Raw genomic sequence first — 27,864 nt, forward strand, 5'->3', positions numbered from 1 at the left:
AATTAATCTCCCTTCTTTCATCAGCTGAGGAATAAACTAATACAGGTGCCTTCAAGTGTTGGTGACAACGCTTGTCTTACATCACCCTGCTTATGAGACTGAACAGTGGGTTCCGAGTCACCTCAGAAAAAGAAGTGGCAAACTGCAGATCGGCAGGAATAAAAGGTTAAGGTTTTAATATGTTTGATCTTTATAAAAACAAATGCCCAGGCTCTTAAGGAAAATGCACTGGGTGGTTTGAACCGTGCGGCTATAAGGATTTTCAAAGTTTATAACCTGAAAATTTTCTTAGAATGTCAGTTAGCCTCCCAGGTGGATAAGATTTTGTTGAAATGCTTTAAATTCTGTTTTAGCAAAAACTGTTCATATGTTCTTAAACTGTTGATGGAAAGGTGGATGGGTGGGGGGGTGGGGGGGTGGATGGGTGGGTGGGTGGATGGATGGATGGATAGATAGATAGATAGATAGATAGATAGATAGATAGATAGATAGATAGATAGATAGATAGATAGATAGACAGAGAGACAGATACATAAGATAGCTGCTTTTTTAGGTTATACCATTGAGTGTGTACATACCTAGTCAGAGATAAGGAATCTACTCATAACTCCTAAAAGATTTGCTGTGTGAAAAATAAAATGTTTATAAATCTGATAATTTGAAAAAATACTTTAAATTTTTTGCACAAACTCCAGCTATTGTTAAGTCTTAAGTATTTTTTTTATATCTTTTTTTGGGGGGGCGGCAAGTCTTCTCAAATTATCTGCCTACTGACAGTCTCAAAAGTTCGCCTTCTTACTGATAAAATTCCAAATGCTATCCATAACTTCTTCCATTTTTATCGCTTATAAATTTTCATAACGTATGTATATTTGCTTTATAACAGAAAGTAGCAGTAGCCAGGCCTAGAGTCCTAGAACTGTTACCTCAGCTCATTGGGAGGCTGGGGCAGGAGAATTGCAAGAAAAATGCATCCTGGGCTCCAGTGTGAGTTCAAGTCCAGCCCAACAGCTTAGTGAGATCTTGTCCCAAAAGAAAGAGGAAAAAATGGCTGAGTTTACGACTAGGTGGTGGGATGCTTGCCCGACGTGTGTAAGGCCCTAAATGTAATCTCTAATCCTGTAAAAAAGGAGAATGTAACAATAGCTAGATGAAGGGGACTGTGACATGAGGGAAAGGCTCGTAGGTGTGTATTTGAGGAGGAGGAGGAGGATCCGCAGAGGATGGAGGAAGTGTTCATGGTGAGCTTCAGAGCGTTGTTGTGTCGTGTGCAGACTTTCCTCTGAGGGGAGCAAAACTCATCACGTTGGCGTGTAAGCTAAGATGCTGACTGTGTGCAGAAAGGGTATGACCCAGGCTGGAGAGATGCTCAGTGGTCAAGAGCACAGCTGCTCGAGCAGAGGACCCAGGTCAGGTGACTCACACCCACCTGTGACTCCAGTCCCAGGGGATCCAATCCTCTCCTCTGACCCCCACAGGCACTAGCAAGTCTGTGGTGCATGTACATACATGCAAGGTACGTGTATATAGCAAATAAGAGAAACATGTAAAAATAACATAGAAGTTAGAGAGATGACTCAGAGTTTAAGAGCAGACGTTGGTCTGGCAGAAGACCCACATCCTTTCCCAGAACCCACAATGGTCTGTAAATCCAGTCCCGAGGGAGCCAACACCCTCTCATGACCTCTGAGAGCTCTAGACACACATCTGAAGCACATACATCCATGCAGGCAAAACTCTCATACACATAAAGTATTAAACATAAACATAAAAAATTATTCTTATAAAAGATATGATTCATCTGTCATGTTTCTGCGCCCATGACCGGAATCAAGGAATGTTGTACTATCAGTGATCCCATGACTTGCTGAATCGAAACTGGGATCAGATTAAAATATGGTTATTAATCTAGGACAAGCCGGGCAGTGGTGGTGCACACCTTTAATCCCAGCACTTGGGAGGCAGAGGCAGGCAGATTTCTGAGTTCAAGGCCAGCCTGGGCTACAGAGTGAGTTCCAGGACAGCCAGAGTTACACAGGGAAACCCAAAAAAATATCTGGAACAGACTTTTACAATTTCATCTCCTGCTGAGTTCTCTTAGTAAAATGAGCACAGTTGGTCCTCCGTGTGTACCGGTCTGAATTCACAGACTCACTCAACTACTAGAAATAACCAAAATAATCAAAATTGCCTCTGTATTGAATGAATGGGCACAGACTTTTTTCCCCACAGATTCCCCACCCCCAGTACAGATGAGCAATTACTTAAGTGTCCTTCATACTGCATTATCTAGAGATGACAAAGTATATGGGAAGATGTGGATAAATTATACAAAAACACTGGCAGCCATTACACAAAAGACTTGAGCATCTGTCCATTTGGGCATCATCTTTAAGGGTTCCTGGATTCAGTCACAGGAGGCGCTATGCCAAAAACATCATGATATGTTTATTCTCCAAAGGGACAGATTCACTTGTGTTACTGTGAGAGCACATAGCATCTGAAGCAATTAGATGCTTCTATACTTTCCCTCACTCCACCCAGTGGGGCCAGGTTGTATTGAGATATGTTACATCTCCCAGAATCCACTTGTGAAAAGCGTCGGAAGTAACTTTATGGTGCTCAGTCCATCTGTTCCTGGTCTCTTTTCCATAAAGGTTTATGAGACTCCTCTAAAGATCATTAATTCTTCACCATGCATCCATTAGCCCATGCTAGAGACCAGGCTGGCCCTGAAGAAACTGCGGCCAACAGCAATGACCCCACATGAATCTGCTTCCCAGGTGATCTCCCCTGACCCTAAAAGATCATATGTTATCTGATGTGGGGTTCCTCAAACATTAGTCCTTCTGCTGTGGGAGTGCCTCATTATTGACCAATAGAAGCCTTGGGAGAACCAAACTAAGGACCATACAGTGGTGGACACAAGTTCCATTCCAAAGGGAACTGGTACCCAGCCTGGGATTCACAGTGAAGTTCTCAGGAGAGGGCTGAAGATGCTGCCTCCCAGTCCCATGTTACCTACAGGTGATCTAATCTAACTAATATGGCCTGCCCTTGGCGAGCCTGATATAATCACAAGGGAGATCAATTGTTATAGGGGCAACTAACTGACAGATGGGAGTGGTACAGTCCTAACTACACTTGCCCCTCCCATCACCACCGGGTTCAAAAACAAAAACAAAAACACCCAGTGATTTGTCCTTGGTGTCTGGCCTGTCGGTACCTGTTATAATTATTTTGAAAATTCTCCTCTCGCAGTCTAAGTGGAAAGAAAGAATTTTTTTTAAAGATTATATATATACACATGTATATGTGTGTGTGTGTATATATACTGTCGCTGTCTTCAGACACACCAGAAGTGTGCATCAGATCCTATTACAGATGGTTGTGAGCCACCGTGAGGTTGCTGGGAATTGAACTCAGGACCTCTGGAAGAGCAGCCAGTGCTCTTAATCACTGAGCCATCTCTCCAGCCCAAGATACAGAATTTCAAAGCACCAATCGTGCCTTTTGTGAATTAGTAGTGCGCTGTTGGCTATGATTGCGCATTCTCTCTTAAGAAGTCTAAAAGGCGGAGCTCACCTCGTTTACCATCTGAGGGGCCCTGAACATGGAGCACACCGGTTTGTACCAGTGAAGGCTCAAGAGCTTGCTTGCTGTTTTCTTTCCTAGGGGTTCCTAGAACAGGGAGCATTGTTCACCAAAGCCCTGGCCTTCCAGGATTCATGGCTGCTCACAGGGTTCATCCTCAAGGCCAGGTAACACCTCCAGTGTACACGACCTCCAGTGTACACGAACTCCAGTGTACACGACCTCCAGTGTACATGACCTCCAGTGTACATGACCTCCAGTGTACACAACCTCCAGTGTACACGACCTCCAGTGTACACAACCTCCAGTGTACACGACCTCCAGTGTACACGACCTCCAGTGTACACGACCTCCAGTGTACACGACCTCCAGTGTACACGACCTCCAGTGTACACGACCTCCAGTGTACATGACCTCCAGTGTACATGACCTCCAGTGTACACAACCTCCAGTGTACACGACCTCCAGTGTACACGACCTCCAGTGTACATGCCCGTTATGAAATACCCTCTTCCTGGGGTGTCCCCATTGTTTGCCACTGAGATGGGGAGTGATAATGAGGCCATTCGTTGGTGGCCTTGGCTTTATGAGACCCAGCTTCTGAGCCCCTCAGTTGTTTGGGGGATTGTTAAGAATTTAACAGCCCACCTACCGGCCGAGTCAGAGTTTAGCATCACGGACTTCTCTGGAGAATAAGCCGCCCTCTCTGACATGCTAGGTCCTAGATCACACACCTTTATTCACGAAAACTCCAAACAGAAACAACCCAATTAGTTTTTAAGGTTGTATTTTATTTTACTTGGGTGTGTGAGTGCAGGTTGCTGGGGAGACCAGAGGAGAGTATTTGATCCCCTGGAATTAGAGCTATAGGCAGTTGTGAGCCACTCCATGTGACTGCTGGGAGCCAAACTCCAGTCATCTGCAAAAGCAGCACTGAAGGGTGTCCCCAGCCTTGACAACCCTCCATTGGTTACCTCTACTGGAGGAGTAGGGGTCTGTAAACCCCTCTAGGTGAGCAAGTAGCCAGCCCCCCACCCCCAAGGACCTCAATGAGCCAGGTTCTGCCCACTCTATAGGCCAGAACTGCTGGACCCATCACCTCCAGATGCAGGTACCAAGCTCCACCCTACAGAGTAAAAAGCCCAAGCTCAGGGTTTGAAATCTCACGAATCCTCACCCTGGAAAGCTCTGCCCCCCAGGAGCCCCATATAAAGCCTGGTTCCCATTCAGCTCTTTGCCGCTTCTCTCCCAAGCAGAGGCAGCCACGCTTCTGTGTTTTTTTTAACAATGAATCTCTTCTTGTATGAGGTTTGTTGTGCAGTGTGACTTTGTGGTTGCTATTCCTTGGCTCCCAACTGCCAGGATACCTTTCCCATCAGAGCTCCCTTCCAGGAGTCTATGTACTGAAAAGGAGTGTGGCGGTACCCTCTAGATATTGGAACTATTCCAAATCTTGCCTCGAGTAATGATTACATGAAAATGTCTGCAGAGTCAATCAGTCATGCTGTATACATCATGTTCTTATGTTTTCCCTGTAGATATTTAAGATAAAAATCTTAAAGTATACATAGGGAGTCATCCCCCCATCACAACTAAACCCAGAGAGCATGGACACCTTTGTGGTAGGGTTGCTTCTTGTGTGGAGGATTCTTTCTGGGGTGCTACAGTGGAGTAAGAGCGAGGCAGTATTAATGTAACTGTTGGTGATCTTCCTGTGGCAAAGGCAAGGAAATGAATTAGTGTCCAGTGTTGCTCTGAGGAGCCAGTAGACTCGCACCATGTGGGTGAACCATACATAATCTAGTAACTCGTCTGCTGATATATATTTGGGTTATTTCTTATAGATTTTATCATTCCTCAAATATTGTAAGGATGCAATTATGTTTGCTTTGCTGAGTTCTTTCATTTTGTTTTGTCTTGGTGGGACTCCTTGAGCACCTGCAATGTCACATGTAGCATACAGACACACATGTATATACATATATATATATATTTTAAAATCTTTAAAATATATACTATGCTCCAAGAAGGAAAGTGGTACATTCTAACAGGTCTTTTTGCATCTCCATTTCCCTTTAAAGACGCCAAAGAATTTTGGGGCTCTTCTATGGTCTCTCTCTGCTAGCCTCTCTTGCAGCTAGATAGCAAGTATGCGATCTAGGCTTAAGTAGTCAGGCATACCAGGCTCTGAGTTTTTAAATGTAAGGTTTTGGTCCAAAGCACTGAGAACCATAGAATTAATGGCAGTGACTACAGCAAGCCCAGCCTTGGGAGCAGAAAATGGCACTCTAGATGTGGTCCTGACCAGTAGGTTTGGGGCCATGGCTTTATGGAAACTGGTTTCAGGTTCTGGGTCTTCCTCCAACCCACTACCATAGAATGCCTGGGAATTCTATGAACCCTCAACACATTAAAAAATAAAGATTTACTTGTATTGTTTTTAATTATGTATACATGTTATATGCACATACTTATGGGGTGCCCAACAGAAGCTGGGGAAGGTGTCCATGAAGCCAAAGTTACAGGCAGCTGTGGGCTGCCCAAGGTGGGTGCTAGAAACTGAGGGGACCTTGGCATGAGTGCATGCTCTTAGCCAGTGAGCATTTCTCTAGCTCAGCTTTTCAGTCAGTTTCTTCTCTGTGTACTCAGAGTTGTTTCTGCTGATGGGAATGTTGACAGTTAAAGATATAAGGAAAGTGTTCCTCTCACAGACTATGTGTCCTACTTGACCTCTGAGGGTCACGAGTCCATAATGAAGACAGCTCCTTCAGTCTTGACCACATTCGCTCTCCCTTCCGGCTCGCCTTTCCTCCTCCTCTAACGCACCTTTTACTCACATCTCTCACTGGTTCTGTTGTGTCAGAAAACACCCATGAACCCCCCAAAAAAGTCAAGAAGTTGATTTTGATGTAATCGTATTAGGATCTCTTTATTAAGTTTGAGCTTGGGTTCCCCGCCAACCCTGACACAACAGGAAGGTGGAGCCCTGAACCTAGTTTTAGGCAAGCATTTATAAAGGCAAGAACGGGTATCTAACCTGGTACACATCTGATCAGGCCATTATGGCCTTTAACATAATTGGCTGGTGTTGGGAGCCAAATTATAAACTTATCTTTTGATTTTTTTTTAATTGGTGGTTGTTAGGAATTGAAGTGTCCGGGGTGGGCTTGTAACCTGGGGGTGTAGATTTGTTGGGAGGTAACCTGGAAACTGGTGCTAGACATTGACCTGTTAGTTAACTTGAGCTTGACCTTAGGTCAGGTTCTCTAAGATGAAGTCTCAGCATCCCCCTAACCCCGCCCTGAGAGGAACCCTTCCCCAAGCAGCACAGCTCCCGTGCAAAGGCCCCGGGGTCAACCTACTTTTCCTCAGTACTGAGAATTAACTTCAGAGCCTCATGTGTGGGAGGCAGGCACTCTACTACCAAATCGCAACCTTGGGCCTCCATTTTCCTAATTCTAGAACCCCTTAAATACTAGGAAATAGGTTGCTTTTGGAACTACATGATATTCTTTCTGGAAAAATATATGTCCAGATGCTTGATGGCACTTTTCCAGCTGAGCCCAGCCCCTCCTCCCTGAACCTGGGACCCTACTAGGGTTTTTTTTTTCTTTCTTCTCTGTCATCGTCACCCTCCTCATGACATTTCCTTCCACAATTCCCTAAGCTTCTACTGAGCATCTTCCAAGGATGAAAAAAATTGATAGAGTCTTCACACACACACACACACACACACACACACACACACGCAGCAGCAGCAGCAGCAGCCTCACTTAGAGGCCTACATATTCCAGTCTGCTCATTAGTATTGTGGTCTTCTGTGTGGTCAAGGTGGTGCCTTCTCTTCCAGGCGACAGGAGTATCTTTTCTTCCTACTGCAGCAGATGTGCCTTTGGATCGGCATCGTAAAAAAGGTAACATTTCTGGTTTTGTTTTTTAAAAAACTTTATGTGTGTGAGTGTTTTGCCTGCATGTATGTCTGTGTACCATGGAGACCAGAAATGGGCATTAGATCTCCTAGGACTAGAGTCCTGGAGTCATGGAGGACTGTGAGTTGCCATGTGGGTGCTGGGAATGGAAGCCTGATCTTCTAAAAGAGCAGTCAGCACTCCTAACCTTCGAGCCATCTCTCCTCCCCCTCCTCCTCCCCCTCCTTCTTCTCAAAAATAACTGGAAGAGCCTTGCCAGGCAGGCATCATTCAGTCCTGTCTTGGGAGCTGTCCAATAACAACTTTTCCCTGTTGGGGCTAGTGGCTCAAAGCCCCCCCCCAAAAAAAAAATTAGTATGGGCTAGACTGGAACTTGTTGGAATCCTTCTCTGGAGAACAAGGACAAGCGAGCTGGAGCCCACATCAAATCCCTTCCTACGTAGCACCCGAGGACCAAAGCTCACACACATAGTGTCACAGCCTTATCCCCTGCAGCCATCCCAGTAGTCAACTTCCTATAAATGTCAAAATTCACATACTGACACATGCACATCACACATGGGACAGCTTCATTAAAAATAGTTTTTACTTGTTTGTTTGGAATGTATTATGTAGACCAGGCCAGCCTTGATTTACAGAGATCTGCCTTCCTCAACCACCCAAGAGCTGGGATTAAAGATATGTGCCACCATGATAGATTTTAATTAGGTTATTGTCTTAGGGTTTTACAGCTGTGAACAGACAAGGCAGCTCTTATAAGAACAACATTTAATTGGAGCTGGCTTATAGGTTCAGAGATTCAGTCCATTATCATTAAGGAGGGAGCATGGCACTGTTAAGGCAGGCATGGAGCAGGAGTTGCTGAGAGTTCTACATTTTTATCTGAAGGATGCTGGGAGAAGATTGGCTTCCAGGAAGCTAGAATGAGGGTCTTAAAGCCCACGCACACAATGACACACCTACTCCGACAAGGCTACACCTCTTAATAGTGCCACTTCCTGTGACAAGCTTATGCAAACCACTACAGTTATCAACATACTTGAACACATGTTTTATCTCCAGGTAAGATATAGTTAAGCATTTTAATTTTGCCTCATAAGTCATAAATAGGTCAAAACAATAAAATTCACATTTCCCTGCAAAGGAGATCAGTTTGAATGATCTGTACTTGAGCAAGTTTTTCACAGGATCAGAATAGATTTTCTGCACCTCTGGGTACTAAGATCTTACCAAGTTACAATCCTTTAGGGAAGATGTGGCCAGGCCCTGGGACAGTCATTCCATGTCTTGCCCATCAAGAGGAAGACATTGGAGGAAGTCCCAGCTGCTGCCCTACTAAGCTGGAACCCTACTTCATCTGCTATGCCAGATCTGGGTTCACTGTCCCCGAGGTACAAGCTTCCTTTCATCTTTTACAAAAGATCATTTTGTCATCTACATTTTCCAGAAGGGAAAAGAAAAGAGGATAATGGGAATGCCCACTGGCCTCAGAGCCTGCCCTGTTTGCAGGAAGAAGGCAGTTGTGTGCTCTTCCTGAGAAGGGGGGCTTCCCACTTGTCACCTTGTGCTACAGTGACAGTCCACCAGCACAGCGTGTCAGGAGGATCTAGCAATTCACAATGGACCTTAAAGGAAAGAATCAGGCTTTTGTCTACTATAACAGTTATGTAAATTAAATAGTCTATAATGTTTTTATTCATTATACCCTACTTCAACAAGTCAGTATTACATCTCCCCTCCCACTTTAACCTCTGAAATCAGGAGTAAGCTCTGAATGCAGGGTCAAGTTGCTGGCATCACACAGAGACTGTCCACCAGGTAGCGGTCAATGTGTAGTGATAGGACATTTCCACTGGCAGCTGTAAGGACCAGGAAGTCAGCCAACCCTTTCTCTCTCAGCAGACTGAAGCTGGATGGCTGTGTGGATTATATGGTGAGTTTTAGCTTAGGTTACAATGTAAGAACCCATCAAAGAGAGAGAGCAAGATGGGGAGAGAGAGAGAGAGAGAGAGAGAGAGAGAGAGAGAGAGAGAGAGAGAGGACAGATGGAGAGGCTAAGGTAGAGGCAAAGAAGAAGGAAAAGGAGAGGGAGCCTTTTTGATTTAATAAAATATGGTCGCCCCACATCTGCAGATTCAATCAACAGCACACTTAAAATACTTGAGAAAAATTGCATCTGTATTGAACATCCACAGAACTTTTTTCTTTGCATTTACTCTCTAAATAAGCTAATATAGTAGCTGTTTACCCAGTGGTTAAACCCAGCAGGATATGTGAAAGCACTGTGCCGTTTTATAGAAGGGACATGAAAAATCCACATATCTCTAAGTCTGCAAAAATCCAGGGACCAATCCCAACAGACCAAGTGACCATCATACATAATGACCTGCTTCAAGCTAAACAAGAGTTGATTTTGACTCATTGGTTAAGAGCAAATACTGATCTTGCAAAGGACCAGAGTTCAGTTCCTAGCACCCAAGTCTGATGGCTCACAGCTGCCTGTATCTCCAGTGCCAGGGGACCCAATGACATCTTCTGGCCTTCACAAACACCTGCACTCGTGTGTACATACTCCCACACAGATACACATGCGTATGTGTAATTTAAAAATAGATCTTTAAAGAGTTAATTTTGAAAAAATAAAGTTTATCTGAAGGCCTTAGCTACTTCTTAATACTATCTTCCAAAGTCGTGTGAGGTTGGTATTCTTAAATGTTTATTTTTATATGTATGAGTGCTTTGATCGCATGTATGTCTGTGTACTATATGCACTCTAGAACTGGAGTTGTGGACAGATGCAAACTGTTCTATGTGTGCTGGGAATCAAACCTACACCTTCTGCAAGAACAAGTGCTTTTAACTACTAAGCTATCTCTCCAGCCCCAAGGATGGCTTGCTTCTTCCTCCCTTCCTGCCTTCCTTTTTTCCTTCCTTCCTTTTTTCCTTCCTTCCTTCCTTCCTTCCTTCCTTCCTCTCTCTCTCTCTCTCTCTCTCTCTTTCTTGTTTATTTATTTATTTGTTTATTTATTTATTGCTTTTTCAAGACAGAATTTCTCTGTGTAGCCCTGGCTGTCCTGGAATTCACTTTGCATTCCAGGCTGGCCTTGAACTCTCAGAGATTCGTCTTCTCCACCTCCCAAGTGCTGGGATTAAAGACATGTGTCACTTCAGTCCAAAAGATGATATTTTTAATATCCTTGTAATAATTTAAATATTTCAACACATAAAATTCAGATTACTGTCCAGTTGGTCTTTGAATAAATCCAGCATTACCATGCACTGATTGGGGATATTCTTTCAGTGAGGGATAAAAGAAGGTGCATTCTGTACACTGTAGGCAAACAAGGGAGAAACTCTCCCTTGGTGACAGGCTTATGTGTTAAGCTGTCCCTTGTCTCTTGTCCCAGGAGGGTCCCCATTTCTATTTTGCACGGACTTCTTATGACAGACAACAGAACCATTTCACTTCCTGAAAAATTCCCTAAATCTTTTTGGTTTTATTTGTTTGTTTTAAAGATTTATTTATTATGTACAGTGTTCTGCCTACATATATGCTTGCAAGCCAGAAGAGGGCACCAGATCTCATTATAGATAATTGTGAGCCACCATGTGGCTGTAAATTGAACTCAGAACCTCTTGAAGAGCAATCAGTGCTCTTAACCTCTGAGCCATCTCTCCAGCGCCCCCCCCCAATCTTCTTGATTAACACAAACTTCTTACATGCCTATGCAAATGCATTTTAATGTTTTACTTATGTGTATATGTGTGAGCTGTGAGTGAGTGAGAGGGTTGGTTGTACACATGAATGCAGGCACCCACGGAGGCCAGAAGAAAGCATCAGACCCCCTGGGGCTGGATTTACAGGTGGTTGTGAGCCACTGTGTGTGCTAGAAACTGAACTAGGATCTTTTGCAAGACCAGCCTGCAGGTCCATCTTTCCAGCCTCTAACCTCACCTTTTACATTTTTTTTACCTCATTGAAGCCTCAGCTTGTTTTTAAACTTCACTGAATTCTTTCTTTAATTGATTTTATTGTTTGGGGGCAGGCTCTCACTAGATAGCTCAGGCTGGCCTTGAACTCAGGATCCTCCTATCTCTCCCTCTCCAGTGCTAGGACCATAGACATGGACCACCATGCCAACTTCTTTCTTGTTCTCCAAGAGTCCTTTTTGTAAGCATGGCCTCTGCCCATCGCCTGCCCACACATCATCTCCTGTGTGTGTATTTAAATAACCTTCTCCGTTCTTCTCTAGTTTTGTCTTTCACATTGGACCATCCTCAAAAACATTTTCAAAAAGGAGGCATTTGATAGGACGCAGGTGACGCTGGGTTTGATCCACAGCACTGCATGCACTGTACAGGTTAGCACATGCCTGTAATCTCAGTGCTTGGGAGAGAGGCAGGACAAGGCCATCCTCGAGACCCTTGCCTAACACAATGAATTTGAGGCTTGCTTGGGCTGCATGAAACCCTGTCTAAAAATGGAAGGGCGTTAGCATAGCAAGTAAGCCACATCTGTGGTGGCTTGAATGACGCATCTTCCCAGGCCCAGATGTTTGAATTCTTGGTCCCCAGTTGGTAGCACTGTTGGGGGCGGGGTTTAGGTGTGGACTTGCTGGAGGAGGTGCGACACTGGGGGTGAACTCTGAGGTTTCGAAGGCACACACCATTCCTAGTTTGCCCTCTGTGGTTGACGGTATGAGCTCTCAGCGTGCTGCTTCAGCCACCAGGCCTGTCTGCAGCTATGCTAACCCAGCATGACCATGCTAGGCTCTGGAACATGGTGCTTGGTCTTGGTCATGGTGCTTTATCACAGCAACGGTAACTGATACATTCTGCCTGGGTGGGACCTCGGGGACATGCAGCTGTTAAAACACGCAGAACTTAATCCAGGGGGAAAGGTCCCTTCATCCTTGACCGTGGGGACACATCTGGAGATGGGAGGTAGATGTGCACGTAGCTTGTTTTCTGCTTTCTGCCTCACCCTCCCTTCCAGCATGTTCCTTCATGCTCTAGAAAACAAGTCTCTCTCTTCTGGGCATGAAGATTAAGTTGCCTGGCAGCCTAGAGAGAGACAAGGCCCTAAATTCCATCTGTTTTTCAGACTCCCAAGCACCCCCCCCCCCATGACTCTTTCCTGACCCTGCCTCCACACCACTCCTTCTCACCCCTGAGGCTTTCTGAAGGGAGAGGGGTCCTTCGCAGTCATGCAGATCATCGTTAGCCTTCACCAAACTACACCCCGAGGTCACAGTTGTTCCCTCCTCTTTCTTCCTTTCTCTCTTTCTTTCTTTCTTTCTTTCTTTCTTTCTTTCTTTCTTTCTTTCTTTCTTTCTTCCTTTCTTTCTTCCTTTCTTTCTTTCTTTCTTTCATTTTTTTAATTTTATGTATGAGTGCTCTATCTTCATGTCCACTGCATGCCAGAAGAAGGCATCAGAATTCATTATACTTGGTTGTGAGCCACCATGTGGTTGCTGGGAATTGAACTCAGGACCTCTGGAAGAGCCGCCAGTGCTCTTAGCCACTGAGCCATCCTTCCAGCTCCCTTCCTTCACTTTCAATCACCATGCACCTTAGCCGAAACACCGTGTGTCAGCCACTTTTTCTTACCCATCCATCACGTTTGCTCTCCTCCCACTTGTCCTGGCTAACACCTGATAGAAAGGGAACAGACATGCCTTCGTTCTGTCTTCTTAAAACCAAGACTGATTCGCTTTTCCAAAGTTGATCTCCAGAAACTTCTCCATAACGAACAAGCGTGGCAACTCTGAAGCTTATTTACTGTAACCTGAGCTAGCACATGTCAGCACTTCGAGAACTTTCTTGGTCTGTGGTGTACCTAGAAATTCACAAAAATAAATGTACTTGACGCTGGGCAGAAAGTGATTGCCTTCCCTTGCCCTTCAGCCATCTGTCGGTCTGTCCTCACTGCATAGTTATAAGCACAACTGAAGGTCCCTGGAAAGCCAGCCAGTCTTCAGAGAAGTTAATAAGCCTTGACCCATTCCATGCAGACAGAAGAGGCAACAGTTCAAACACAGCTGAAATGTCAACGGGACCTGGAAAAGGCCGGTCAGCGACCCCAGAACAAAAATGCTGAGTTTGTGCTAGTCCTGAGCAGCTGAAGACAGAAGTATATTACAAAGAATTCAAGGCAGAGTTCTGGAGTTGAAAGGCTTAGCTTTGATGAGCTGGAAAAGCAAGAGAAAGAATCCTGAGCTCTTTCCCAGTTTAGAAAGATTCTGCTTATCCTTTTTCGCTAGAGTTGGAGCCAAATTTGAGTTAGCTCTTAATGTTTCTGGCCACTCAAGTCAAAGGTGCATTTCTGGGAACAGCCTGTCACCACAGGCTCCAGGCTGAGACAGGGAAGGGGCGTGTCTGTGTGACAAGCTTTCTCTCCTTTCATCACCTTGACCAGTGACTCCAGGACACTGGCACACTGCTGTTGTCCTCATCCCAGGGACCCCAAGTCCTCAGCTGTCCACTGTTTACCTGCCTTGCTGTAAGAGACAAGAATCTTAGTGTCAAGCAACCGTTCCTAATAAACATCCCAGCCACAGTAAACAGACAGACAAACGGACTGGTGCACACACCTTTAATTCCAGTGCTAGGAAGTCGAGGCAGGCAGATATCTGGGAATTTAAGGACAGCCTGGTCTACAGAACAGAGCTAGTTTCAGGTAAGCCAGGGCTACATAGTGAGACCCTGCTTATATTAATTAATTAATTAATTAACTAATTAAATACAGTTTTACATGATCCTTGAGAAGATGGAGTCCTTTAATTTGGAAATCCACTTTAGTTATCTATTCATCTGCTCATTTATCTTATGAATGATACCATTTACCTTCATGTAGCCAGATAGTGGTGGTGCACACCTTTAATCCCAGCACTCTGCAACACAGGCGGAGGCAGTCGGATCTCTGAGTTTGAGGCCAACCTGGCCTATAGAGTGAATAGACCATGACAGCCAGGTCTACACAGGAAAGCCTGTCTCCACAAAACCAATATAAACAAACAAACAAACAAACAAACAAGTAAAATATTTACATAGAAGATTTATAACACAGTGAAAAGAAATGGAGCTTTAAAATCAAATATCTGAATCAAACTTCTGTTTCTCATGGTGTTTTTAAAGTCATGGTTTCCTCTCTTCAACAATAAAGCTAGGGATCCATCTTGGCAAGGCTGTTTTAGGGATTTGAAATAGTGTACGAAAAGTTACTGGCATACAGTAAGTACTCAATGAAAGGAGTGTGGTTGTGACCATCTTTCTATTATTATATCACTGTTGAGCCAGACAAGCCTAAGTCCAGTTTGCACATTCACCTAATGGGGGTGTTTTATCCCTAAGGCTTTGTAGATTGACAGATACTCATTCTCACTAACTTGGGGTTGACTTACACTGGAGGAGGTCTCAGTCTCTGACAAAGACTTTCTCTTTAAGCCACCACAGTCAGGCTCACCTGATTCTGTAACTAGGCCCACTTCCTTGGCCTCTGCCTGCACTCTTAGATATTGGTCTATGTGGAGAGACACCATGGCCAAGGCAACTTAGGGAAGGAAGGCATGGCACCGGAGCAGAGAGCTTACACCTCATCACAAGCACGAAGCAGAGAGAAAGCTAACTGGGAACAAAAGCCAGTGACAGCCCCAGTGATGTACTTCCTCCAACAAGGCCACGCCTCCTCCAACAAGGCCATGCCTCCTCCAACAAGGCCACGCCTCCTCCAACAAGGCCACGCCTCCTAATCCTTCTCACTTAGTTCCACCAACTGGGGAGCAAACCTGCAAACATATGAGCCTCTGGGGGCCATTCTCATTCATGCTGCTACACCTGCTAAGCTCAGTTTCAGCACAAAAAACTTACATAAACCGGTTACTGACAATTTACCCGCTGGTCCCATCTGCTGTTTTGCCATGTCATATTGACTGCCCCCCCCCTCTGCTTGCTGGCATCACACACTCAGCTCAGTTCCCAGTTAGCTTTCTCTCTGTAATATGTGGGTGTCTGTCTTTTTTGCTTACTGTAGTTGTCTTGGAAGAAGCCTTCTTCCTTGTCTTAACAAGAGTTCACAATAACTGACCCTTTACACCTCTCATCTCCACGTGTCTCTTTCTGATGGGACAATGCCAGTGTCCACAGAGATACAACATGAACTTGATGTCTGCTACAGTATGGATTTCATTTGTCTCCAAAGGGTCACAGGCTGGGACTTTGTTTCCTGTGGCGGTGGAGCTGAGAGTTTGGGGAGACTTCAGGTCAACTGTGAAGTTCTTAGCACACTCAGGGTTGGTCCATGAGATGGGTTAAGAAAACATGGGCCCTCTGAGCTCTGATAAGAAGAGGAAGTTGCTATAGAAATAAAGGTGATGTCTGAGTGGCTCTGGATTTTTGCTTCAAGATGGGCTCTCTTCCTTTCACATGCACTCCCACTGTTGTGACCTCTGTCTTGTCATGAGGTCCTCATTGGAGCTCGGCCAGTGCTGATGCCATGCCCCTGAACCCCATAGCTAAACGTGTGTGTGTGTGTGTGTGTGTGTGTGTGTGTGTGTGTGTGTATAAACACACAGTTCGTCTCCCTCCAGCACTTTATTGCAGCAAAGTAAAGTGTACTAATACAAGTCTCCTATGTCAGGACATGCCACCAGGAGTGTCCAGTTGATTCTTCTGAGGCTGTGAAGCTGAGCCACCACCAACTCACATACCAAGTGGGCAAAATTGCCTTTCCTATGAATTGAAGGGGCAGAGCTCACTCCTCAGATACAGCTGCCTCCATTGAGACCTCCTACCCACACCCACCTCAGCCTCAGAAAACTGCTGTTCTTCGGCACCCCACTGCCCTCAGCCTTTGTCTCCCTGTAAGTTTCCACCCATCCTTTAACACACCACACTCCAGGGTTCCCTGGAGTCCTCCCTCTGATTAAAACGGGCCTATCTTGTTCTTCCAGTTCCTTCAGCCTGGCTGAGTGACTCACCAACACATCTGACAGCTCTCTCTTTACTGTGAATGACTGAGGGTACCTCCAGGATCGGCTTCTCATACTTATATGTGCTGGGAACCGGGACTTTTTTGCTGACGATGAATTTTAGAGCCTTACCTGTCTAATCCTGTTTTCCAGGGGACAACAGTGATCTGGGACACTCGTTAAATATGCATTCGTGGGCATTGCCCCTGGATGCTCCAAAGTTGGGTGGAGGCTCTAGAAGTGTAAGCTTTATAAATACCCATCGGGGATGCCAGGGAGTGCTCCCGAAGGCTCAGGTGTGTTAGGAGAAGGGAAGCAGTACAAAAGGAAGAGGGGTGGGCTGGGTAGCCATTGCTGGAGGTCACCCAGCTTTTCCTTGGCAGACCCAAGTCCAGCAGCAGGCTTCCCCATCCAACAGAGCTTGGTTGTGGAAACCTGACTGGGACAATGAAGGAATAGAGACATGACAGACACAGGGACAGAAAAGCTGGGGGTCTGATGGAGGTGCACCAAAGAGAACGAACCAGAACGAACGGCAGCACATCTGCTATGTACAGCGCAGTGGAAGGGGTTAATTGGTTTCAGTTGGAGGTCCCTATAGAGAAGAAGTCTTCGTCTCTGGGTGTGTATACTGCCAGCATCGGCGCAAGGACCAGAGAAAGGTTATGTCCATTCCCTGAGCCCAAGCCCCAGTGAGTCTGCGTATTGTCCCTTGCCAGCAATACACATTTGCTTAGGCTCTGATACTAACATTCTTGTTTTTTGGTTTTGGTTTTGGTTTTGGTTTTGGTTTTTTGAGACAGGGTTTCTCTGTGTGGCCCTGGCTGTCCTGGCACTCACTTTATAGACCAGGCTGGCCTCGAACTCAGAAATCCGCCTGCCTCTGCCTCCCAAGTGCTGGGATTAAAGGCGTGCGCCACCACGCCCGGCTGATACTAACATTCTTGTGCTTCGTTGGGAACTCTGCATTGAGTCATGCCTCCAACAGTCTGGTCTTCCACGTTTGAGACAGGATGGTGGTAGGCCTATGGGATTCAGCTTCCCTGAACTCTTGCTATGGGGTCTGTGTCCCTGAGGTGAGCTTGAAGTATAGCATCACTTTATCCAACTGGTCTCGGGGCCCTCTATGTGTAAAATAAGGCAATTCTACTACATTGGAGCCAAAGCTTTTCTCAGAAGGAGCTGCCAAGCTTATCTGAAGGTGGGCTTGCAGTAAGAGAAAAGTTAGGGCTTATGTTACTGGAGAAATGCTCGCTTTCTCTAATGAGGCGCCCTCTCATGGGAAAAGCAAGCAAGGGCCCTCCCCTGGTTCCTCAAACCCGTGTAATCAACTGGTTACTTTGAGCTCCTGGGAATTATTGTGGGTCCGTAATTGCCACCGTTGCCATCATTTTTAACTTTATTATGTTATTCCAATGCACAAAACCATAAATATCATGCCTCCAGATGGCTAGCTATCCAGGCTGCCTTAGCAAAGTACAACAGACTGCTATTTTGTAATACAAGTTCTAGAGGCCAAGCATCAGCAGATTCAGTGTGTGGTGAGGGGATGTTCCCTGCTTCCAAGACATCTCCTTCTCTCTACTACCTCCCAAGCAGAGCATGCTAGCTGGATTTTAAAAAAAAAAATCTTTTTTGTAACCCTTTGCAATCTTTTTTTTTTTTTTAAATTGTTGTCTTTTTGTCTTGTTTTGTTTTGTTTGGGGGGTGGGGTGTTTTCGGCTTTGTTTTTGTTTTTTAACATGTGAGTGCTGCATGTCCACCTACATGCCACAAGAGGGCATCAGATCCCTTTACAGATAGATGGTCATGAGCCACCATGTGGGTGCTGGGATTTGAACTCAGAACCTCTGGAAGAACAGCCAGTGCTCTTCACCACTGAGCCATCTCTCCAGCCCCCGAAGTCTTGATTTTTTTTTTAAATGAACATTGTTCATGAGAGTAGAAGAAGCCTTCTTGGTCCATGTTCTCAACCTGTGGGTCGAGACCCCTTTGGGGGGGGACACATGATTTTTTTTCCCCACTAATTATATATCAGATATTTACATTACGATTCATAACAGTAGCAAAACTGAAGTTATGTTGTAGCAACAAAATAATTTTACAGTTGGGGGTCACCACAACATGAGCTATATTAAGGAGTCGCCGTGTTAGGAAGGCTGAGAAGCACTGCTCTAGAGGCTCCTTCTCCGACGGAACACTTTGTCACATACAAATTTTGGAGGTACACAAACGTTCAAACCATGGCAATTGGTATATAATTACAGAACAAGGTTAAAATCAAATTCCACGAAGCTAATACACTTGAACATTTTAATGCTCATTTAACATGATGGATGGCGCTGTTCTGTAGAAAGTGCATGGCTGCCTTGGAGTTCGTCAGAGAAGGCTAGGTCGTGGCTGACCTTAAACTTTAGCCTGCTTTTCTACTGTGAGCTTCAAACTACAACCGACAATGACTGTGTGTACAGCAAGAATAGACATTTCGGCCTTGTTCACGGACTTTGACGGAGTCATTTGAGTATCAGTCTGTGCTAGAACAACATCGTAGCAAACCGAAGTTGTCATCTTGAAGAAAAGCTTCAGAGATGCTGTGTAGTTCATCACCAATGTTGCTTTTTGGACATTTGCCTTCAAGTCTAACTCTGACTCAAACTGTTAAAGGCTGGGCAAGTGGTCACAGCTCTGTCATTTGTGCCTCCCACCAATGCTGCCACCTCATAGGCTCCCGCTAAAAGTAAGGCGGGGTATTTGAACCCATCCACGCCCCTCCCCTGGTTACTTGTCACAAAGGCTGGAGATCTATAACCAAAGGCTTTAAAGGTGCTGATCTGTCATCCCTACTAGCATCTATATTTCCGGGTCCGCCCAGCCTTTGTCCTGGGAGGCTCCTTAACATACACAAGAACTGCTCTGGAGGCAGCTGACAAGGGGATTCATTAGCTGCTCTCTGCTGCCCTCTTGAGTCCATAGCTTGGGTTGCATGGGATGCTGCCCAGACTGGAGTCTCTCTCTCATTCTCTCTCTCTCATTCTCTCTCTCTCTCTCTCTCTCTCTCTCTCTCTCTCTCTCTCTCTCTCTCTCTCTCTCTCTCTCTCTCTCTCTCTCTCTCTCTCTCTCTCTCTCTCTCTCTCTCTCTCTCTCTCTCTCTCTCTCTCTGCGTGTGCGCACGCACGCATCTGCTTCTGCCACGCGATTCATGAGGGAATTCGCGCTTCACATCTTTGCCATCTCCCAGTCCCAGCCCCTGCAGGCCTGCCCGAGCTTCTCATCCTTTGGAAGGAAGCCTGCCTTAACTCTCTCTCCTCCTTTTTTCTTTCTTTTATTTGCATTTGCATCCGATCTTTGAACAGCCTTGAAAATCTGGTGCTAACTAAGCAGAGTTTTGTTGAATCCGACGCTTTTCTAGCTTGGCGTTCATAATTACAACATTGAAAAGATGTCCTGGGTGCGAGGATTCAGCGGGGTTTGGGAAAAGAACATTAGAGTTTCTGCTTTTACACAGTTTGTTTGATCTCATCCTTCTTAAGTTTCTAGTTTGCATAATGTTTCAGTGTGTGTGTGTGTGTGTGTGTGTGTGTGTGTGTGTAGGCTAGTATAGGTATATAATTCATAAATAAATATGAAGTGGAAGAATGCTAATTCTATCTCATTTAGTTATTTTGCTGCTGAAGGTTTAGCTAATCATAAAACCCCAGGGAGTAGTCTGGAAGAGTGTGCTGGTCAGAGTGACAGAATCTACAGAACGAATCACTATAAGGAGAAAGGGGTGGTATTTGAATGACTTACAGGCTACAGTCCAGCTAGTCCAGCAATGGCTGCCCATGAACGGTCCAAGAAGCCCGGATGTCTCAGATGGTCTTCAGTATACACTGGAAGCAGGCTCTAACGCTAGGGTAGTTTGTGCTGCATATACCTTGCCAGCGAGGTGAGAGCAAACAGGCAAAGAGCAAGCACTACCTCCTTCCATGTCCTCATAGAGGCCACTGGCAGAAGGTGTGGCCCAGATTAAGGTAGATCCTCCCACTTCAAATATCCAGATTTTAAGTGGCTCCCCCCATTTCAAATTATTTTAATTAAGAAAAAAAATTCCCTCACGGGTGTGCCCCATCATTTGGATGAAGTCAAGTTGACAACTAGAAATAGCCATCAAAAGTCCATCCCTTGCCAGCTTGGCACACTGTCATATCTCTCCTTATGTCATGCTTAATTTCCAAACAAAAACAATAAGCAGCCCATAATTGTGTCTAACATGATATAACTACCCCATGTACAATCACAAACATGGTATATATTTAACCAGGACATAATTATGTCTAAGTTCCATCCCTCACTCTCTCCTTCCATCTCTTCTTTCCTTCCTTGACAAGGTCTTCTAGCAGTGTAACCCTGGATGCCCTTCAAACATGTTACCCTCCTGCCTCGGTTCCCCAGGTGTTGAGATTACAGGCAAATATGCCACCATACCCTACTTTGAGGACAGTTTGATTGGACCAACATAATAATAGCATTATGAGATGGTATTGGTTTTTTTTTCTTTTTTCTTTTGGTTTGGTTTAGTTTGGGTTTTTCATAATTTGGTTGCGTGGCTCTTGAATAGGAACTCTACAGATGGTATCATGTTGCCATGTCAACAGTTTGGGCAGCAGTAAAGGCAACTGTCACAAAAATCTAGAGGACTGAGTTAGAGCCCTGGAAGCCAAGTAGATGTGGAAAGACCAACTCTACAAAAGTGTCCCCTGACTTCCATATACACACCAAGGTGCGCACCCATGAACACACACACACACACACACACACACACACACACACACACACACTCTTAAAGGTTGAAGAGCCCTAACTATATGACTGTTTTATAAATTCAAGTACCTAATTCTATGTAAAATTACTACCTAGATGTTGGAGGTAGGGTTTAGCACTGCCAAACACATTCCCTGTGACCAATTACATTCTGTAGACAAGTCTTTGTACCTCAAGCTTTCTTCAGTGCATCAGATAAGATGCTTAGGACAGAGTTCCAGCAGTGATTCTTCAAAGCCATATGGGAGTCTTTGAAAGCCACAGCACCTACAACAGGTACAGCCCCAGTTCTGGGAGGGGAGGCCCCAGCTTAGGGAGAAAGGGCTCATGGGTCTGTGATCTGGCCTGGTGAGACTTAAACGTATTTCTCTGATTGTGGTCTCTGCCTTTCTACCACTAGTGACTGGGACACTCGTGGTCCCTGAACTTTCAGCAATATGTTGAATATGCACAGTGTGAGGCAGAGCTGCTAGCACCCAAGTTCTGGTGAACAGTGGTGTACAAAGCATTTTTATTTTTGTTACAGGTCAGATTTGATATAGCAAGAACTGGTGTCTGGGAAGTGTTCCATGAATACATAGCACTCAGTCTCCCATGAACACGTGCTGCATATACCCAAGGGCAAAGGAAGCTAGGTCCGGGCTCAGGAGGTCCCACAGCTGCCTAGCCACACTGCTAAGGAAGGCTTAGCCATGTGGCCAATGGGGTATCTTAGGATCAGGTTAGCGAGCATGACTGTCTGCTGAAAGTGGTGCAACCTGAGCCCCCTCACTCTTCTTGGTGACTCAGTTTATTCCAGTTAGACGAGGCTCCCTGTCTGTGACTGTTTACTCCAGAAACTGCCAACCCAGTACCAGGGATCTCAGCCTCTCTCTCGTCTGGGTATAGAACTGCTATCCTCAAGGTCTGCTCATCAAACCGGCCCATCCCTAATCTAGCCCCATGGAGAGCTGGTCCTGCAGATATGGCTTAGAGCTCTGGAGTTCTCATCTCCTTCCGTAGTCTGATGTAGGCAGCCTGAAATCTAGGCTTTGCAAACCATGTCATAGCAGAATTAGCCCCCACTAGCTAGAGTCCAGAAGACATATTTGAGGGCTCATACAGGCCCAGACACCTAAGGAGTCACTTCACCTCAGTGGATCCTGTGTTTCTTTAAGCTTCTTGTAGTTTCATCGTCACATCTACCAGAGAGGCCCTCATAGTGTTGGCTTTCCAGAGGGTGGGATAGGAAGCCATAGATAGGAAAGCCACCAGTGTAACTCTGACTGATGCACATCGAGGGTTCTATTCTAAGAAAGCCATGGGGAACGCTTGGCTGGTGAACACTGTATCTCCCAGGGGCCTCCGCTCTGTAATGACGTGCTCTCTTTCATGTCTGTGTGTGTTGCTGTGACAGGTCACAGCTGCCTTCCCACCAGAAAATGTCTTCTGACTTCTTGCGGGGTATTCCTCGTGCTTGGCGTTGTTGCCGCTGCGATTGCTGTTGGGATCATCTTCGGGACACCTACAAAACCTGCAAGTATGTGTCAACACACACACACAGATACACACACACAGATACACACACATACATATACATACACACATACACATATACACACACATACACACATACATACACACATACACACACATACACACATACACACACACACACACACACACACACACATACACACACACATTTACACCAAGTCTGTTTCCAAAATATGTGAATCTACAGTATGGATGGGGAGGGGTTGGCATGTGGCATGTGCCAGCCATTGGCTATTTTGCATATCCTCTCTCTATCCTCAGGTCCTGCAAGGTGCCTGTTGTTAGGACAGACACTTCAGGAAAGGACTTGCCCTGGACCATATAACTATTAAGTAAGCAAGACAGCATTGTGACGCAGGTTGAGGTGACTCTGAAGTGTACACAGGATATGGTCTCTACCTTCCAGGACTTCCACTGTAAATAGGATTGTGGGATAGCATATAATTAGAGATTAAATTCGAGAGAAATCAGTGAGGACTGGTGATAGGGACGTGGAAATGAATGAGCTAGAACTGGAGTTGAGCCCCAGAGGGATCCCTGAACTCAGACACAGAAGTAAAAGACACAGACTTCATGGAACATCAAACCTGGGGTATATAAGGAAGAAAAATATCACTGATAGGCCAGGTTGGGGGATGGGGGAAGGCAGAGGGTCACAAGTTCAAGACCACCCTGGACTACATAGCAAGACTATCTCAAAACTGATCAAACAAAAAACAAAGAAATATGTGAGGGTACACTTGCTGCCGACATGACCTGAGTTCAGTTTTTGGATCCCACATGGGGAAAGGTGAAGACTAACTCCTGCCTCGAATCATTCTTAGATTTCCACACGAGTACTGTGACTGGCATATGCTCATATCTGCGGCACGCGCATGCATGAGTATACAAACACAAGCACACAAATAAATAAATGTAAACGAATTCAAAACAAAAGTTCATAGCGAGTAGTCAAGAAACGGGTGTTGAATACAAAGTAAGATGTGGTCCAGCAGTATGCAACTGCTGCAATTACACACACACACACACACACACACACACACACACACACACACACACACACGGCTTTCCCTGCTGAGCTTGCTTCTTCTGTTGTTCATTTGGCTAACTCCTAAGGTGTTTAAGACCAACTCAGACATCTCTGACCTGACGGTCCCGGCTGCTAGACTCCACACCCAGCACTCTGCTTTCCCAAGTAGCCTAGCCAAGGTCAGCACTGCGGAGACCCTGGAGCCAGCCCATCCTGTAGGATGCGGGACTGTACTGCAGAGGGAGACTCTTCCCACACAGACCTCATTAACCCTGTCCTCCCATGAGCATCAGGGTTTAAGGTTCCCTGCATGTTCTTCACTCTGCCTTTCTCCTTCATAGGCACTGCCACAGGTACTAATTCCCCACCACAGAGCCCCGTCTCATCCCATCCTGACATAAAATTTTCAGAGGGTCCAACTGATGACAATTCCTTCAGATGACCAGAGCTAACGATTCTTGTCTCTGAAACAACAACGCCAGCACCTGTTGATCAAGAGATATAAACTCTGGCTTTATCCATCTGCCTCTTAATTATTCAAGATGATAACACCTTCATCACTCCAAACCCATTACTTCAATCTCCCCCTATACACACACACACACACACACACACTGTGTACCATTCACCACAGCCATATGGGATTGTGTGGAAATATACAACTATGTTGAGATACAAGTGTCACCAGTATTTCTGTATTCACTTCAATCAATTATTTTTCATAGTACTTCAAGTAGATCCGTTGTATTTTACAATACCATCATTTGGGAGCCGGGGGCGAAGCTCAGTGGTAAAGTACTTGCCTAGAACATAGGAAGCACTCGGTTTTATCCCCAGCACCTCAAATACGAGTCCTGGTGGCACAATGTGGAGATCACAGTACTCGTGAGGTAAAGGCTGAAGGATCAGAAGTTTAAGGTCATGTCCAGGTACACATCAGTCTGAGCTTAGACCTAAGATATGCTGTCTCAAAATGATCGTTCATCATCATTGTCTTAATTAGAGGCTAGGTAATAACTTACTGGTAAGTCACTTGCCTAGCATGTGCAAGGGCCTACACAATCCACAGGACCTCTAAGAAAAAAAAAAGAGAGAGAGATAAAAGAGAAAAAGAAAAATGAAAAAGATAAGCAATCTCAATTTAATTTTACTTACAATATGCCCAGGAGGTTGACATAGCAAGTTACCTTTGTTCTTACATCAGTCAAGAAAATAATAAACAAGTCTGTATAGTTAACCCATCACAAAGCTCACACCACACCGGGGAGCAGGCCTGTTGAGCCCTCATCTGCCTGCTATTACCTCTAAGTCTGGAGTGAGTCAATGCTTGTTCGCCAGATTCCAATGGTTTTGATGAAAAAGGAAACCAGTCAAGAAGACCTGTGCCTGGAGAGTTTCGGATTGTGTATATGAAAGAAAGAAAAAGAAAGAGAGAGAGAGAGAGAGAGAGAGAGAGAGAAAGAGAGAGAGAGAGAAGAAGAAGGAGGAGGAGGAGGAGGAGGAGGAGGAGGAAGGAAGGAAGGAAGGAAGGAAGGAAGGAAGGAAGGAAGGAAGGAAGGAAGGAAGGAAGGGGAAGAAATAATGGGGATGGTGGCACAAGGCAGAGCAGGGCAGGACATCAGCTTTCTTCTTTCAGGTTGGACATATCACCAATGCAGGACAGATTCACAGCAACCAGGGTTCCTGTGTGAGGACCGCACAACTTGCTTGCCACCATCTCTGCTTTGTGATGGCAAGATGGACTGCCGTGACGGATGGGATGAAGCTGCTGCCTCCTGTGGTGAGGTGGACTAATTACCAAACAAAAGTCAAGACCAGGGTCCAGGGCTAGGCATAGCCGCACCCGCACGTGTGGCCAGGGCTAGGCATAGCCGCACGTGCTTTCAATTCCAGAACTTGGGAGGCAGAGGCAGGTGGGTGTCAGCTAGAGCTATACAGTAAGACCCTGGCTTTAAAATAGTCGTAGCAAGCTAAAGTTCAGAATTCCCATTTAAACATTTTCATGAATAATTTTTCCATTAGAAATAATTTATTTGTGCCCTCTAGGTCAAATGCCCGACAGTCTCCCACAAAACTTGATTTTCAAGTGTCCCAACCAGAAGACATGGACGTTTGTGGACAGGGTGTGTGACACCAGGAACGACTGTGGTGACTGCTCAGATGAATCAGGTGACGAAGAAAATTACACAGGGAATCTTTTTCCTGGGTTCAGGGAGTGGCTTCCCTTACACTTCAATTACGGAAATTGGCTCTGACTTAGAAACCTTCTAAAGATATTTACATCCACAGCTAAGAAAGTCCATCACTCCCTGGGCCGCAGTAGCTTTTAGGTAGGGAGCTGGTTTAGGCAAGCTCAGGGTCTTGGCTTCCAGCACTATCCTAGCCCCATCTCCAAAAATAATAAGTAAATAAACAGTCAGTCAGACAGACAGACAGGAGGGAGAAAGGGAGAGAAGAAAGGACAGAAGGAGGAGGAAATGGAGGGAAGGAGCAGGAGTATTTAATTAGTATTTCATTGTATCTATTTACAGAAGAGCTCTCCCTCTGTAAGATACAAACAAATGAAAATGTTCTCAGTGTTCCGGAAGCTCTTGTTTACTATCAACTTTGATTTGCGTTTTCTTTGGCAATTCTGAAAGACTCACAAAAGGCTTATTGGATGCTTGTCTCTCAGAAAATTAGTTACCAACCTTGTCCTCCCCTCCTCAGTGCCATCCTTGTCCCCCACCGCGTTCCCACAATGGCTTAACCCAGAGCTGCACCCATACCCATCCACAGACAGGCAAGCCACAGCCAGTAGATACAATTCCTGTGCATTATGGCTCCAACCGATACATCTGAAAGCAAGCTTCATCAGGAAGACAGTGAAGGGACATCAGCTTTGCAAGCTGTGGAGGGTAGAATAATAGAAATGCAACGTCTAGTTAAGAAGTCTGACTCTGTAACAAAGGGATTGGAAATGCAGAGAGCTTTTGCTCCTGGCTAGTTGCCAATTAGCAAAGAACTGGTTCCGGTGCTGACTGATGGCTGGAACTCAAGGGGACCTTTCCCTGTTTATGCAGATTGTCAATCTGTTTAGCTAGGGCTGATGGGGAGAGGCAATATTGTCTCTGGCTTTTCAAACCATGTCTGGAATCTTCAATAATCATCTGCAGTTTTCCCATGAGATAGTTTCACTAATATTTTTTTTTTAAACCTGAAGGGCCAGTTCTTGTCCAATAGCATTTTTTTCCCAGTTGACATTTTAAGTTATGCTTTTAAAAATAAATACAACTGTCTAGTTTCACGGTGCCCAGAGTGCTCCGGCTGGAGATGTGAGACCGTTTTCTTCGCGGACTGTGCCTGCATTCCCAGAAGTCGCTGCAGAAACGGCATCCAAGACTGTGCCGACTGGAGTGATGAAAACCTGTGCGACTAGACTCAGAAGCGTGGGTTTGGAAAGGCTGAGAAATGTCTTTGCCTTAAGACTTCTCTCAAAGTGATGGCCTGTCTATCTGCTTGTTTTCCATCCGGGGATGTAGGCTAGGGAAGGGTTAAAGAACCTGTGCCCCAGTTAACAAAGCAAACAGGCAGAGATCAGATGCAACTTCAGGTCCCTGGTCTAGACCTGTTTCGGAAGAGCCACTGTTCTGTGGGAAGCATACATGTGTACTCATTTCAACCAATACCAAGAACAGTCACCTTAAGCTTCAGACGGAGATGTCTAGCTCACTAGTGTAGCCCTGGGTCAGATGTAGCAGGAAATTAAGTTTTAAAACACGTATTGTTTTAGAAAGTATGTAAGGTATTAGATTTTATTATGGCTGCTTTTCTAGTCTTTCAGGCTTTATGTGTATGCTCATTTCCATATCCGGATATGTATTTCAAAGTAGGGTCTGTATGTTAGTGAGAACTTACAATTTTTGTCTGAGTTTGGATCACCTATTTATGGTATTTAGTTCCACTCATTTTCCTGGAGTTTTCTTTACAGTTGAATAAAACTCTATTGTGTATGTATACCATA

General features: G+C 45.2%; 1 protein-coding gene across 1 annotated transcript; it reads left to right on the forward strand.

Annotated features, from left to right (window-relative positions):
- Positions 1 to 27,864, forward strand: Gm21976 (predicted gene 21976). Its single transcript, XM_006517799.4, has 7 exons — positions 1 to 165; positions 3,676 to 3,761; positions 7,445 to 7,508; positions 22,692 to 22,814; positions 25,498 to 25,641; positions 25,908 to 26,030; positions 27,143 to 27,864. Exons 1-7 carry the CDS (start codon positions 93 to 95, stop codon positions 27,277 to 27,279), a joined length of 750 nt encoding a protein of 249 aa, XP_006517862.1. The 5' UTR covers positions 1 to 92; the 3' UTR covers positions 27,280 to 27,864.

Source organism: Mus musculus, chromosome 13, assembly GCF_000001635.26.
Source record: "Mus musculus strain C57BL/6J chromosome 13, GRCm38.p6 C57BL/6J".
Classification (NCBI taxonomy): Eukaryota; Metazoa; Chordata; class Mammalia; order Rodentia; family Muridae; genus Mus; species Mus musculus.

Coding starts and splice junctions, on each gene's coding strand:
- Gm21976 (XM_006517799.4), top strand. CDS start 93: ATGAGACTGAACAGTGGGTTCCGAGTCACCTCAGAAAAAGAAGTGGCA. Junction 22,815..25,497: donor GACACCTACAAAACCTGCAA/GTATGTGTCAAC, acceptor TTCTTCTTTCAG/GTTGGACATATCACCAATGC. Junction 26,031..27,142: donor TGACTGCTCAGATGAATCAG/GTGACGAAGAAA, acceptor ACAACTGTCTAG/TTTCACGGTGCCCAGAGTGC.